We start from the raw sequence: 15,593 nt of genomic DNA on the forward strand, positions 1-15,593 counted from the left end.
GAATGCGATGATCAGAATCAACATTATTCCCAAATGAGATATATACAATCAATCAGCAACACCTTTATTCCCGAATGAGATATACACAATTAATCAGAATCACATTTATTCCTGAATAAGATGTACACAATTAATCAGAATCACATTTATTCCTGAATAAGATGTACACAATTAATCAGAATCACATTTATTCCTGAATAAGATATACACAATTAATCAGAATCACATTTATTCCCTAATGACCTTTACACTGGCACCAAAGAACCATAGAATGGACGTATTGCACATGTGGGTGGTGAGTTTGTAAGGTTTACGGATATGTTGATTTACTTTCACATATCAGTACATCAAGACGCTGTATAGTGTTGGAGGCAATGTGGTCAGTCTCCATTGACAAACGGCCGATTACTTAGGGTCACAGCAAATTGGAGAAAGAAATGGGGGGGGGGGATTTCTTTTAGCTCCTGACCTGTCCTGACCACTCGCCTGCTGTAGGAGAGTCTTTAGAACGGAGGCGGCCAGGTTCGGAGGGGTCTCTGATCTTCCTCGTCATGTAGGAACTTTGCAGGGTGGTCTGGAGGAAGCGGAGCACGGTCGCACTGCAGCAGCCAGTCCCTGGGAGCATCGATAAGCACTGAGCTCGGCTCCTTTCAGCTGCCCCCTACTTTGCATAAAGGGAGGGATGTGTAGACGTCATCATACACAGACAATCCATTTGTCTCGGAAGTCCTGCAAGGCCTTGTGGGTAAGCACAAGGGGCATGCAATGACACGACTGTGCCCATTTCCTGGGCCTAAACCACGTTGCCATGTGGGCCTCCCGCTTGAAACGAGACCATCTGCTAAAACGGCCTCTATTCATACAGTAAATTATGTTAAAGGGCTTTCATTTTAGCCATGTTGGCTGTGTCTAACAGTACAACTGATATGTAACAGATCTCAGACACAAGCAACCGGATGTCTCTTATATCCACGCTGAACGTCATCTAACGTAAACATTGACTGGTACCCTTTGACAATTCCCCTTTACATAATGTGTCATGTATTACATTTATATATAAGGCCAAAATGTTAATGACCAGCACAATACCAGTGTTGATATATCATATGGAAGGAGGCTTGTACGAAGGGATTGGACAATCTATTACGGTTACTAATACTCTAATACACGAATGAGGGAAGAAGGGCTATTTGGAAAATGTAAGACTACAAAAAAATATCTGCAAATAATCGTAAAATACTTGCAAAATAATTGATGTTTTAGATTTACGCCTGAAATTTCTGCACATATTTTGTGAATTTTACGCTTTATTGACAGTGAAGAGAATATGAGAAAGATGGAACAGAGTGTGCAGAAGTATTAGTACTGTGTAAAATGTACCCAAAATAGGCCTGTTCATTTCATTGTGCCAGCTTTATGCCGTTGTTGTTGAGCTGGGAGATTCACTGGCATTGCGCGGAACACTGGTTTTCAGCAACATCGTGAAAATTGTGAAATCTTGTGTGAAATCGCATTTAGGCTTGATGAAAAACAACAAAACTCTCTGTAAAAGTGCAAGTGCTCTCCGATCAAGCGGCATTTGATGATCCAAACTTTTAACGCGAATGCTCTATCAAGTAATGACCTCTAACAATGGCTCACCATGTCTTTTGAGGGACAATTAATATTCCTATGACCGATTTAAACTAGAATCAAGGTGGTGGGAAGTCATATTAAAAGTAGTCACAATCAGAGAGTAGTACCGTGATGATGTAGTTATTTTTTCACCTAAGTCTGTCCGTGTGAACACTTATGAAACTGTCCACGGTGTCGATGTCTTTTCTTACGCCCATGTCACTTTACTTCAGTTCCCGGTCCCCCCTCCCACCTCAATGGGCTAATCAGAGGAATGAGGGGGACGGGGCTGTTCGGAGGGGTGGGCACAGCTGTTCAGTCGTCTCGGGTGTTGTGATGCTAGTTCTTGCCTTTTAGAATCTAAACTGGGCATCAGGGGTTGTGGCTGTCCAATCCAATGAGAGAATTCAGAGACAAAACAGCCAATGGGGGTAAAGGTCTGAGTATATAAGCTAGGATCTGACACCTGGCAAAGTTGGGCAACCCTATATTGACTTCTGTGGACTGATCCCGGGAACGTTACCTCTTTTTCTCCTGTGCAGGTAAAACTACTAGCCAGGGAGCCTCTGGAACAGGTTGGGGTGCAACTGAAATCATTATCAAAGCACTCTGTTGCAGCTTCTTTTTGGAATTCTGAAAATATTTCTTAAAGGTTTTTCATTGGACTCGTCGTTAGTTTCTTCCAGTGTTTACTAAAACAGAGGATAAAACTTGTTTTTTTTCCTTCAGAATTTTCTTTTATCAGATCATTCTCGTGTGCATGAACAGATGGGGTTTCGTGTGATTGAAGAACTTTAGCCAGTGTGTATGGAGTTTTCCATACACACTGAGGAGCACTGGTTTGTGAACACCAGTGAACCTTTCAGGTGGTGTAGAGGACTGATAGTCACAGGATAGCTGATGTTGAGATAATGTTTGATTTGTTACCATTGTTGGTAAATTACAGATTTTATTGGGGGAAAAAAACAAAAAAAATGTCTGCAACTGTTTCTCAGGATTTATGTATTTTGAATGTTTTTAATTTGATATTCCTACTAACTGTTGCATCAGGGTCAGCCATAAGCTGAGGTGCACTGAGTGAATCGTGATGATCTGGAACTTTCTGGTACCACAGATTGAAGGACTGGAAGAGGGTGTAGGGTAGATGGGCTGATCTAAAAATACCTTCTGCTGCCAAATGCAAAAAAGCGCAGAGATCACCCCCCCCTGTCACTCTATGTTGAAACATGAGGCAATGGCAGGCTGTGGCCAGGAAACTGTTAGATAATACACTGGGTGCTGGGGTCATGGACACCCATTAGGTCTTGGCTTAGTCTTTTTCTGCTAAATCCTAGGATCCTTAGTCCGACAAACCACGAACTATGGCTTCAGTCGTATGTGTTGTACTATTAGGAAATGGCGAACAAAAGGTGATTTATTTTCATTAAAAAAATATATATATATATATCACATTTATCTTTTACAAACTGTGGTGAAATTATGTTACTTGGTTCGCAATTAGATCTCTAATTATCCTTAAATATTTTTCTTGGGAGGGCTTTCTGATGCGTTTACGTATTTGCCTGATGAGCCTTCACCTGTTCACGCTCACGCCTACTGTTCTTTCTTCCTGTCTTCCTGCAGAACAAAAGAGAGCCGCAATCATGGCGAAGAATGTACACAATGACTACAAGATGAAGTTCTCTGTTGATGAAGAGTACCCAGACCTCTCCCTGCACAACAACCACATGGCCAAGGTTCTGACCAAGGAGATGTACAGCAAGCTGAGGAGCAAGTCTACCCCCTCCGGCTTCACCCTGGACGACTGCATCCAGACCGGTGTGGACAACCCTGGTGAGACCTGGATGCACCACGCGCAGTGTGACCTGTCCGGGCCCTATATGCATGCCCTGAGCAGCCACGTTTTAGGGCCGCACAGTGCAGCTGAAAGCGAGAATATTCAAAGTGAAGTCACCTGAAATCGGCCGTCTCACAAACCACCCGTGTGAGTTGTGAGGCCGTTGCCGGGATGTTTTCTTCGCTGCGGGCAGTGGTCACCACCCATTTCCTTTTGGTTTTGCAGGACATCCCTTCATCATGACTGTCGGATGCGTTGCTGGTGACGAGGAGTCCTACGAAGTCTTTAAGGATCTGTTTGACCCCATCATCTCGGACCGTCATGGAGGCTACAAGCCCACCGACAAACACAAAACCGACCTGAACTTCGAGAATCTGAAGGTAAGTGACCATCCCGCTTCTCCAACTCGCTCCCTTGGTCAGCGTGATCTTCAGGCTGGAGGGGGAGTGTGCTGACAAAGCGTTTGATTGTGCTAAGTGCGCAGTGACGGTATCTTTCCCATTTCCCCGTTCACGCAGGGAGGTGATGATCTTGACCCCGCCTACGTCCTGTCCAGCCGCGTGCGTACCGGCCGCAGCATCAAGGGATACACCCTGCCCCCCCACAACAGCCGCGCCGAGCGCAGGATGGTTGAGAAGCTGTCCATTGAGGGTGAGCATCTGACTACTCAGTGACGTCAGCACCGTAAATAAAGTCCGGGTGTGTCGTCTTGAATAACGACTGTGTCGATTGTGCGTCTCTGCCCTTAGCCTTGGCAACCCTGGACGGTGAGTTCAAGGGAAAGTACTATCCCCTGAACGGCATGACCGATGCCGAGCAGGATCAGCTGATCAACGACCACTTCCTGTTTGACAAGCCCGTCTCCCCCCTGCTGCTGGCCGCCGGCATGGCCCGTGACTGGCCCGACGCGAGAGGAATCTGGTGAGTGGACATGATGCAGCCTGTGGCGAAAGGGTGACGTGTGGACGCGCTGCAGTGCAGCGTCGTAGCGATTGCTCATTCTGAAACCTGCTCCCATCGGTCCGAAGGCACAACGAATCCAAGAGCTTCTTGGTCTGGGTGAACGAGGAGGATCACCTGCGTGTCATCTCCATGGAGAAGGGCGGCAACATGAAGGAGGTCTTCAGGCGCTTCTGCGTCGGTCTGAACAAGGTACCGTACCCGGAGCCGACAGGGCTGACTTGTCCATACCTTGGCGGTTGCTCATCCTATTATTAGTGACTCCATCCGGCTGTTTTACACACCGAAAGGCACACGAGTTGGCCGTCCTCGCCTGAAAACCCCCTCACCCCGAAAGATTCTTGTCCCTTTCTTCCACGTGCAGATTGAGGAGATCTTCAAGAAGCACAACCACGGCTTCATGTGGAACGAGCATCTCGGCTTCGTGCTGACCTGCCCCTCCAACCTGGGAACTGGCCTGCGCGGTGGTGTGCACGTCAAGCTGCCCAAGCTGAGCACACACCCCAAGTTCGAGGAGATCCTGACCAGGCTTCGCCTGCAGAAACGCGGCACAGGTATGCATGAAGTCCTAGATAGCAATAGTCCAAATTATGTTTCACAATAACTCGAGACGACCGGGAAGCCTGAAAGACCACATCATCACCCGACATGTACCTCCTGCAAAAGCCCGCTATTGTGGATGATGAAGTCACCTTTGACCCCTTTGCCTGCAGGTGGTGTGGACACCGCTTCCGTGGGTGGAATCTTCGACATTTCCAACGCCGATCGTCTGGGCTCCTCAGAGGTGCAGCAGGTGCAGCTGGTGGTGGATGGTGTCAAGCTCATGGTGGAGATGGAGAAGAAGCTGGAGAAGGGAGAGTCCATCGACGGCATGATCCCTGCCCAGAAGTAAAGTGGCGCGTGCTTTAGATTTTTTTGTACTATAAAAATGACTAGCTTTGTCGTCATCTGGGCAAGACACTGCCTCCCCGGACCTTTCCTAAAGACACTCAACGGTGCTCCAACTCCAACTTTTTCACAGCTTAATCCTTTATCTTTATCGGCAATGTCATTTTCCTACCATCACTATCTTTCCCATTCTTTCTAACATCCTGGGATCAAACAAGTGCATTTCAGTCTGGTGCCATGGGCCATAGCTGTGTATGCAACTGATCTTAAAACAGTTTTTTGGTTGTAAAAAATTAACTGAGCAAATAAAACAAGCCCCACTTAACAATCAACCTCACTGTCTGTATGGTCTCTACACATCCATCTGTCCACCCACCTATCAGCACCCTCGTATTAATGGATGAAATGAATGGAATGGTTTTAAACACCAACACACGGTCTTCATACATGATTCCAGTCCTTGTACTCCGTTTCATCCATTATGAACCATCCTTCCTTCACCCAGCTTCTAGTAATCCAACACATAAAATCAGCCCTGTAAAGGAAGGCCCTGAAAATACAGTACATTTAAAAAAAAAAAAACTTCATGAAGACAAAAGGTCACATTTGACAACACATCAACAGCCAAAAGCAACATGATAAAGAATGGTTGAGTTTGAAAGGATAGTTTATTTTTGCTTCACACAATTTTCCTCAGAGACATGCAGGAATGCAGGTCAGTCATTTCCATAGTTGCACTCCATTTACTTTATAACAGTAACTGCTTCAAACACACTACTACTTCCTACTCTTTGAGCATGGTCCTAAACCTTAAGCAATATCTATGGGAACTGTTGGGCAAGAGAATTACTATTTTGGGCAAAGTTGCAGAAAAAGCCCTAAATCACAGCTTTCACATTTTAAGACATTTGTGGCCACCTGTTGCAATTTAAATCTTCCATGATTCCTTGCAACAGGTATACTGACATCATAGTAGTGTTAGGGATTACTATGTACTGTTGCTATACACATGTGCAATATATCCTTTAGCTAAAAGGAACCAGGTGGAAAACTGTAGTCTAAAACAACTTGTGGGATTTGTGAGAATTTTGGGCAAACAGTCCAGTTTGGGCAGGCTGGCAGAGATGGCCCGAGGCGTTACAGGTTACGGCATATAACTGAGATGTTACATACTGTCCAAAGTACCTCATATTGGAACAGTGACAGAGGAGCAAACTCTGATGAGCTCATTATTCGCTGTTCATGAATCTCTGAGCCATTTAAAAAAAAGGCCAGACAGACCTTCAGCAAACAAGAAAGGTCAAGGAACACTCTGTGACACCAGCAACACAGTTTGAGCTGAGAAAATTCTAAACTAGAAAAGCACACTGTCCTAACTGGAAATAAGGTTCTGCCAGATCTGCTGCTGTGACCCACAAACATTTGACAAGGCGCATTACTGTAGATTGGTGCAAACCCAAGCAAGTGAGAAACAGTCAAAGCCTAAGTGAATGACCTTCCATCGCCCATCTTAGATCTATCGTGAGCAGCTCAGGTTCAGATATAAAACTGTGTCAGGGTTGATTTCAACAAGGTCACCAAGTGTCACATTCTAAACGACAGCACCCCCGTTCTCACTCTCGTATGTTCATACTGCACACCACGCAACAATACAGAAGTCTGATTGGCTATTAGCTTGGAAGCAGCTACATCACACAAGTTTTGCTGACCGATTGCTTGGTGTTTGAGTTTAGAGATGAGGAGCAGTCTGGACCTCCCAGTGAATCACAGACACAGGGATTACTGGACAGAACTGAATGCAATTCAAAAAGCCACAACTTTGTTGTGTGTGATCAATGATACCTGTTCACGTTTTGGGAAGAAAATTAGTTAATCCAATTCTCATTTTGTAAGCATTACTGGGTGATGTAAAAAAAACAAAAAAAAAAACATCTTCAAATTGTGATTGTGGAACTGTGATCAATATTCACCAACATTATACTAAAAAGCTGACATCAAATCAAGTTTGAAATCCCGGCCCTGTGCATTTACTGTACCATTTAAGAGGAAATACAACTGAAGGTGATATTGCCAAACCAAAAGTGCTACCAGAAGACTGTGTCGGACGCCTGTTTATGACCCGCTGAGATAGGGAAAAATAAAGGGTAAGAGGTTAATATGAGCACTCATTGCGTACTCCACTTTGGACATCGACGTTTGACCGTTCTTTTGTATAACAGAAGTGTATACAAAAAAAAAAGGAAATGTATATTGAAGAGAGTAGCAGAGGTCTCCTGTAAGAAGGGTCTGGCCTTTGTTTTACAGATCCGTTATTTTGTCCATCTCTGCATTTCAGCATGTCTCCTCTATAGGCTGGAATTCTGACTAGCAAGAAGCTGGCCCTTGTTTCTTAAATATGCATTGTCACAAACAACAGTAACAGAGGTAAATCTCCTGCCCATTAAAGTGAAATAAAAATAAAAATCAATATTAAAAACATTTTAAATAGCAGCTGTTAAAAAGTAATGACAACAAATATAGAATAACCATAATGACGCTGATGACAAATACCATCATCTGCAAATATGGTATTAACAGATAACTGCTCCACTCCATAGATTCACATAATATTGAGGTGCTTAAGCAGGGCTCATAGGTCATAGGTCAGCGAGTGGCGGGACTGGGCCGTCCATGTTGGTGTGTCAGCGTGTCCGTGTGGCATTAGAAGCGGGTCTTTGGCGGGGGTGAGGCGAGGTTGGCAGTGGGGGTGGCGGGATCTGCCCTTCTCCTCCCGCCAGTCCGTCCAGTGTAGAACCCCTCGGCCCCACCCCCTGTCGCCCTCAGAGCTCCAGCTCCTTGGACACTTTGGTGGCGATGTCCCGGAAGGCGAGCGGCGCCCCCCACAGGCGCTTGAAGCGCACGCCGCTGGTCTCGGCGGGCCCGGCAGGCAGCTGGCACACCTCGGCCTCGAAGGCCACCCGCGAGCCAGCTGCCCCGTGCGTGCATGAGAGCAGGAAGGGCCCAGCCAGGTGGACCTGGCAGCCACGGCCCTGAGCCGCCTCGCGCAGCGCCAGCACCACCTCCGCCGGGTCCCGCGGGCTCCGCACCTTCACATCCCAGCCGCATCGGGGGGTCCGGGGCTCTGACGCTTTTTGATGCCCAGGTAGATGGCGACTGCAGGGGTAGGGAAGGTGATGCATGGAGGGAGGGGGGGGGGGTGAGGATTGGGGGGCGGGGGGGTGAGGATTGGGGGGTGAGGGGTATGAGGGAAGAACAGGATGCAGGTGGAGTGTGGGTGAGATGATGTATGAATGTGGGTAAGAAGAGGGGGACAAGGAAGAAATAGATTAAAATCATGTAGGGTTAGGGTCAACAGCCCAACTCATTTATAAAATAGCAAAATAATTCCATCCCCCTATTTTTTTGGGTGAAACAGATAAAGCCAATATAGTTCTACTTTTGTATCTCTTTTTCATTTTTTTATTCTTTGTCGTTCTACGTTTTCGTTCAACGCCTTACTTCCATTTTGACAAGGTTTGTTGAAACCTGGACAAATACATTTAATACATTTTGATTGACACCGAGAAGAAATGACAGTACAACAACGTTTTCCTAAATCCTTGCTGAATAGTGGGGGCATCCACAACACACACGTTGCATTGTCATCATCCCGAAAAGGCTGCCACAAGTCAGAGCCTTCTAGAAGAGATTTGTGGAGCACACTTCAGTACACATCAGAAAGCAATGAATTAGAACATCAGTTAGCAACACCTCTGACAAGTCAACAACGATATGTCATCCATTAGATCAGTCTACAGTCGCTCACCACTCAGTGATCTGAACCGTGGTTATTATATTTTCAGATTATAACATTCTGTATGAAGGCGCATGTGGTTCGGATAATTGGGGTCAATGCAATTACAACCACAGTCAATTTGGGAAGGTGAACCAAATTCCATTTCCAATTCAAAATGTTCCTCATCGAAAAGCACTCAAAGAAAATGGAATTTCAATGGAATATTTTAATTGACAAGAATTGAAATGGAATTAGGCCTAACCCTGGATTTTCCAGAGCTCATTAAATGTAGCAGTGCACAAGTGCTTCTTGGGATTTCGTGTCCTGGCGGCTCCAGAATCAGCTTGCGGAGAATCTTACCTTGCTCGGTCACACGCTAGCAAAACCAGCTAGGGAGATGTAGGCATGGGGGGTGGACATAGCACGGACACCATGGGGGGGGGGGACATAGCACGGACACCATGGGGGGGGGGGGGGGGACATAGCACGGACACCATGGGGGGGGGGCATAGCACGGACACCATGGGGGGGGACGGGACATAGCACAGACACCATGGGGGGGGGGAACATAGCATGGACACCATGGGGGGGGGGGGGGGGGACATAGCACGGACACCATGGGGGGGGACATAGCACGGACACCATGGGGGGGGGGGACATAGCACGGACACCATGGGGGGGGGGGGACATAGCACGACCCACCGACCAATATGTGACATTTGAAAACGGCAGCTCTACGGGGCACGTCTACATCATAATAAGTCAATAGTCTCATGAGAACAATTCGGACACACCTGAGGAGCCTAGCCGATAAAACACACAGAAGGATCTTACTGCAGAACAGAACTAGCGAGGCGCTGGCTCGCAGGCATCTAGCACCGGGATCACGTCTATGGTACTATGAGGCTCTGGCGCACTGACTCATGCTCCGAGCTTTACCTGCTGGTTCTAATGAGAGACTGTTTGACCACAGACTTAGCAGCGGAGGCTACAGCAGGACGGAGAGAACAGAAACACCTTTAATGACCTCTGGCCCCCCCCCAGGGGACCTGTGACGCTGCCCAAATGGGGCGGGCGGGCGTGGAGAGGAACAAAACGGCAGAGTGACCCGCGGTATTTGAAACACTCACCTTGTGACCGGAGATCTGCAGACTCTCTCAGGTTCGTCTGTGACCCTCAAGGAGAAGACAAAGGTTCGTGTTAGGAATGAATCAGCCAATAGAATACAGAGAGACGTCCCTTTTTTTTACCTTCCCTTCCTGCTTCAACCCATCCCACAGCAAAGCAACATCAACCATTCGAAGCCACAGTAACAACCACCTTCTGAAATTAATCACAGGAAAAACATATGAAAGAAAATGAAACACACAGGAAGGGTCTATAGGAGGAAGGGCTCTGGCAGGTTTGGGCGGCTCCCAAAAAACACTAGAAAGCGGTTACCGCTTGCATTGTGTGACATAAATTGGAAATTATAATGTGCTCTTTGATGGATGTAAAATGGGTTGCCTCTTTAACCAACACGGTCTTAATAGAACCACATGAATTCCAAACTTCGGACAAAAGGTATTTGAAAGCACATGGCATTAGCCATGACTAACACAAAAGAATAGTCATGATTGGAAATTTCACATTACACATCCATCTATCGCACACCAGGGGGCACTGCTGCAGAAGCACCACAGACAATTTGCCATAACCGCCCCCATTTCAAACGTTGTACTAACCAACCTGGCAACCCAAAACCCATTCCAGCAAGTGGACGGACAGGACTAGACATGTACTACCAGTGAAAACTCTAAGAGGATCGGTGGAGAGATCTGAGCTGTCAAGTGTCAGTGAGAACAAATCCGCCAGTGGGATGCCATATGGGCTGCCAGCTTGAATCAACTCTCTCTCTGTGACTGTGGGAGTGAGTGGGCAGGATGTGGGTGGGGTGGGTGGGCTGAAGGAGTGTCCCGACAGGCCTGTGCCTCTGGCTGGGACTGTGAAGGAGATCCCCTTAAGAGGGGGGATAAAGGGTCTGTTATGCAGTAAATCCTAAGTGCCAGTGATGCTAAAGACGTGTGGCAGCAGCTACTCACCACCGCCCCCCCCCCCCCCCCCCCCCCCCCCCCCCCCCCCCCCCCCCCCCCCCCCCCCCCCCCCCCCCCCCCCCCCCCCCCCCCCCCCCCCCCCCCCCCCCGCCCTCCAGCCGACCCCATCGGCATCGCCGTAGCGACGATATGGGCCGAAGATGTAGGCTAAACCAAAAGAAAACCTGAACAGACTGAAATAAGCTTCATAGTGCTGGGTCTGGAGATGTTTTAACAACGCCATGAACACACTGAGATCATTTAATGACTCACTGTCTTAGGACTGCATAAACAGGCGGTGGACAATGATGTTGACGTATGAGGAGAAGAGCAGTGAAGCCATCAGGGTTAGGTAAACCCAGGAGGTTAAGGCCAACGATGGAGGAATGTGCAGACAGAGCGACCGACAGGCAGGCAGACAGACAAGCAGACAGAAACACGGGAAGAAGAACTTACTAACTGTTTTTGATCCCTGCGGAAGAGTGAGGCCCGAGACGGACTTGTTTGAGTTCTGACGCTTAGAGGGGTCAAGATTGACCCTACGAGGAAGAGAGAAATGAAGAGAAGAGAGACAGAGAAAGAGAGACAAAGACAGAGAGATATGGACATGGGGGGAGGGAAAGAAGGACAAAAGATTGCAGCTGATCGGAGAGGAAAAGCAAAGGTTAACAAGGAAAAGCAAAGAACTTAAAGAAATAGAAATAAAACATGAAGCACTCCAGTCCCCCAAAACACCAGCCAGGACTGAGAAGGAGACAGAGTAATGTAGGAAGAGGAGTGGCTACGTGGGGGGTTGGAAGCTGGTATTTAATAGAGGAGGAAGTAAGGCTGAGAAAAGTCAATGCAGATTAAGGAGAGTGAGAGGAGGGCGGAGACGTTTCAGACCCTCCAGCAGTGAACACACGCGCACGTGCGCACACACACACACACACACACACACCTTACGGAGTCTCTTTGGCTAACACAAATGCCCTTCACACTGAGGGTTCCACTACCTCCCGCATCCCTTTCCAATACCCTAACTGACCTAAATCAGGAAGAGGAACCCCCCAACCCTCGTCCCTGGATGTCTGATTGGTAACACTTTTTCCCAAGGCCCAGCTAACACACCCAACTTCAACACTCAATAAATCATCGTCTTCAGCTTAGAATGACAATTTCATTAAACAGGTGTTAGCTTTATGGCCGGGGGAAAAGCAGGACACCGATCAGACCCCTATGCCCATCACATTCTTATATATTAGAACAAGGTCCCCTAGAATCTGGTCAAATTTAGAGTGCCATTTCATGGTTATATGCCTGATTCAATGTGCATTTTCACTCTTTCGGTTTAAGCCCACTGTCTAAACTAAAGTTGATTGTCTCCATCAGTACACACTCAGCGCCCACACACGAGCAACTAGTTTCCTGCATTACTAACAAAGATCGCTGCTGCTTTCACACCTGAAATAATATTGAGACATAACACCAGCAAAGGCACATACAGTAATTGATGTCTTTGTAAGACCATACAATTTGCTAACTGCTTCAACGGCACTTGCTACAGCTGACGAACAGCGTTGAGTTTTACACTGCAACTGCAAGCGACAGCATCAGAACTAACATGCATTGCAATCCTCCAAATATCAGACTGCCTGTCCCTTTCTGCCATTTAGACTAGAACTGCTAACACACGTTTCTACACAAAGTCTGCCACTTGAAGAGCCGAGGACAACCGGCTCAAGCTAGGAAATGCACGCTGTCAACTAGCCTAGGAGGGGTCACCAGCCGCCGATCGCTACACTGGGCTGTGGCTCGGGGGCGTCGCCACTCCCCTCGCTCTCCTCTTACCTGCGCGTGAGCTTGGAGGTGAGCTTGCTGAACAGGTTGGAGGTGGCGCGGGTACGTGCGTGGGGCAAGGGACTGGCGTCGTGGGACAGTGTGGGGGAGGTGGGGGGGGCGTGGGAGGGAGGCCGCCGGTCCCGGAGCTGGCCCCCGTGGAAGGTGCTACGGATGCTGGAGCCACGGGTGAGACGGGGGCCCGCGGCGGAGGACATCCCAGAGGCCCCCGCGATGCTGTGCGTGGAGGGCGATGCCGGGGGCAGCCGGTGAGACACGGAGCTGAGGAGGCAGAGAAGACGCACCCGTCAACACGACCACCGGACCATCTACAGCGAGGTGACTGGTGGCTAACGACAGGCCATATCAATGTTACAGCGTGTGACAAGAACCACGTCAGCCTCAAGGCTTCGGCAGGGGTTAGTGGAGTGTGACGACATGTGGGCGGTGATCTATCACCGGGATGAGTCACGGGGATGAGTCACGGGGACGATGCCATGATGTGTGTTGGCTTGGAGCAGACAGAGAGAGGCATGACATTTGGAGGGGGGTGGGGTCTGGAAAGGGGATGTGGCGGGGGCTGTGACTGGTAGAAAAACAAGAAGTACAGAAACAGAAATAAGAGACAGGAGTTGAGGAAGGGGCCATGGAGAGAGAGAGAGAGGAAAATGAAGCCACCTGAGGAGTGGGGCTGGCATGTGGAGGTGCCGCCAGACCCACCCAGCACCTCCTCTTTCCACCCCGCTCCCTACGGTTCTCCCTGAATGGCGGCGTTAGCTGGGCTGTCTGAACCTCTGTGGTTGGCCTGGGGCCTCTTTGCTTAACGCTCTAAATAACCAGAGCTCAGACTGACACACGCGCAGTGGAATGGGGCGAACACGTTCGATTCCTCTGCAGCCGTTTCTGAAGCACACCGATTTTACCCAAAAAACCTGTGTATTTCTGTGAAAACCATTTAAGGCATTTCTCTGTACGTGCATTATCATCTGGTTGTGTTGATGAGTGCGTTTTCTTTAGGTTCCGTGTGTGTGTGTGTGTGTGTGTGTGTGTGTGTGTGTGTGTGTGTGTGTGTGTGTGTAGTGGTACTGTGTCTGTGCTCTAGAATGTGGGTGTCCCATCAGGCTATCTAGCATGACATTACATTGACAGGACCCAGGATGCATTTCTGGGTCAAGTTGGCACAGCGCCATCTCCAGCTGCTCCCAGACTACAAGACACACTGGAACCATTGGTCATATGACGACTGTCACTTCCTGGCTGTGAGAAAGGGAAGACGGGAAGGAGAGAGAGAAGGTTGTAACCGGGGCAAGGCAAACTAAGAAATACAGAAGCTCAGGGAGAAACAGAACCAGAAAGAAACAAGACTAGAGGGAGACAGAAGGGAAAGAGAGAGAGAGAGACCAAGAGAGAATGCCAAAATGGAGACGCCAACTGCTGAGCCATGATGCTGTGAAGCAGACAACCATCTGTCAGGCAGCGCCATAGAGAGAGGGATGAGGGGGAGAGAGAGAGGGCAAGAGAGAGGGCAAGGGAGGGAGGGCAAGGGAGAGGGAGAGAGAGAGAGAGGGAGGGAGGGAGATGAACACCCTGCATCAGGCCAACAACGTGTGAGCTCTTTATCTCCTAGTCAGGAGATGTAATGGATGTTCCAGAGACAAACATACCACCGCACTGCAGTAACACACACAGGCTCTGTAGGCCCACGGTGCTGACAGTGAATGGATCCTTCCTATAGGCCTTAGGCAGCATGTTGAAGCCCAGCGAAACCCAAAGCACTCAGCCCACCTGTTCTCCTTCCCGTTCTGCAGCAGGGAGGGTCTGTCGGTGCTGTTCCGCTCCGTGCTGCACACATACGTGTTCCGTCGCGTCATGGCACTGGCGGGGACGTTGTTCTGACAGGGGGGGGGGGAAATGAATGACAAATAACATATTGACTGTGATTCTGCCAAACTCAGAAAGGCCTCCATGTGAAAGTCCTCTGGGCCATTTAGTGAGGTCCAGGCCACCTATCGTTTTGACAACTAGTTGGCTTTACCTCAAAGTGGATAATGTATTAAATAATTGCCCATTCAGCGACTGCTTTAAATGCATAGACATTGACGATGTTCACACCATTACCTACTCGTGTTTGGCAATTTGAAAAACATCGTCATTTTGGAGATTCAATCGAATACCCGACATTCACATATATCTGTATTCTACTGACTTCCTGTCTCTTGCTATGCAATTATATTTCTCTACTTGAGTCAATACCTATTGAATTACTTTTAAACTTAGTTGATTATCTGTGTGCGATTATGGGGCATGAATTCTGATGGGTCCCACACCCCCTGTCCATACCACCTGCTAGTAACTGTGTATGTGACTGTCATAGGACTCTCTGAACAGACCCTTGGACCAGTGGTTGGAACATTTTGTAGGAGAAACCTTTCTTATAATAGTCTGTGTCATGGTTGGCTAGGATCACTGACCGCCTCCTGTGTGACCTGACATAAAAGACTGTTAGCTTTGTAATCATTGGAGAACATGTAAGAACTACGGACGATCAACACCTTGGACTCGTGCTAATAAAGAAAGATAAAGGATAAAAACTGCGGTTTAAATAATGATTTTGTTCATGGACAGAAGC

The 15,593-nt window shown here is 48.1% G+C and overlaps 2 protein-coding genes across 13 annotated transcripts in view; one reads left to right on the forward strand and one right to left on the reverse strand.

Annotated features, from left to right (window-relative positions):
* The first annotated feature begins 2,070 nt into the window (after window positions 1-2,070).
* On the forward strand, window positions 2,071-5,416 carry ckmb (creatine kinase, muscle b). The gene is made up of 8 exons (XM_010873709.4): window positions 2,071-2,156; window positions 3,238-3,447; window positions 3,677-3,831; window positions 3,970-4,102; window positions 4,201-4,372; window positions 4,480-4,603; window positions 4,776-4,965; window positions 5,125-5,416. Exons 2-8 carry the CDS (start codon window positions 3,258-3,260, stop codon window positions 5,301-5,303), a joined length of 1,143 nt encoding a protein of 380 aa, XP_010872011.1. The 5' UTR covers window positions 2,071-2,156; window positions 3,238-3,257; the 3' UTR covers window positions 5,304-5,416.
* Window positions 5,417-5,948: 532 nt separating this feature from the next.
* The window catches only part of mark4 (microtubule affinity regulating kinase 4), a 49,532-nt gene continuing 39,887 nt past the window's right edge, over window positions 5,949-15,593 (reverse strand). For 2 of the 12 annotated variants that reach the window (XM_034291545.1, XM_029119426.2), the window contains exons 14-18: window positions 14,750-14,856; window positions 12,977-13,246; window positions 11,603-11,685; window positions 10,205-10,241; window positions 5,949-8,452 (exon numbers count right to left, since the gene is read on the reverse strand). In XM_034291545.1, coding sequence (XP_034147436.1) covers window positions 8,119-8,452; window positions 10,205-10,241; window positions 11,603-11,685; window positions 12,977-13,246; window positions 14,750-14,856 — 831 coding nt within the window. In that variant the 3' untranslated portion in view covers window positions 5,949-8,118. Of the gene's footprint in view, window positions 8,453-9,862; window positions 10,398-11,602; window positions 11,686-12,976; window positions 13,247-14,749; window positions 14,857-15,593 lie in introns of those variants that run through there. The other 10 variants (XM_034291555.1, XM_034291554.1, XM_034291559.1 and 7 more) reach the window with 10 other exon arrangements.

This window comes from Esox lucius, chromosome 1, assembly GCF_011004845.1.
Source record: "Esox lucius isolate fEsoLuc1 chromosome 1, fEsoLuc1.pri, whole genome shotgun sequence".
In the NCBI taxonomy this organism is placed as follows: domain Eukaryota; kingdom Metazoa; phylum Chordata; class Actinopteri; order Esociformes; family Esocidae; genus Esox; species Esox lucius.

Coding starts and splice junctions, on each gene's coding strand:
- ckmb (XM_010873709.4), top strand. CDS start 3,258: ATGGCGAAGAATGTACACAATGACTACAAGATGAAGTTCTCTGTTGAT. Junction 4,103..4,200: donor TGAGAAGCTGTCCATTGAGG/GTGAGCATCTGA, acceptor CTCTGCCCTTAG/CCTTGGCAACCCTGGACGGT. Junction 4,966..5,124: donor CCTGCAGAAACGCGGCACAG/GTATGCATGAAG, acceptor CTTTGCCTGCAG/GTGGTGTGGACACCGCTTCC.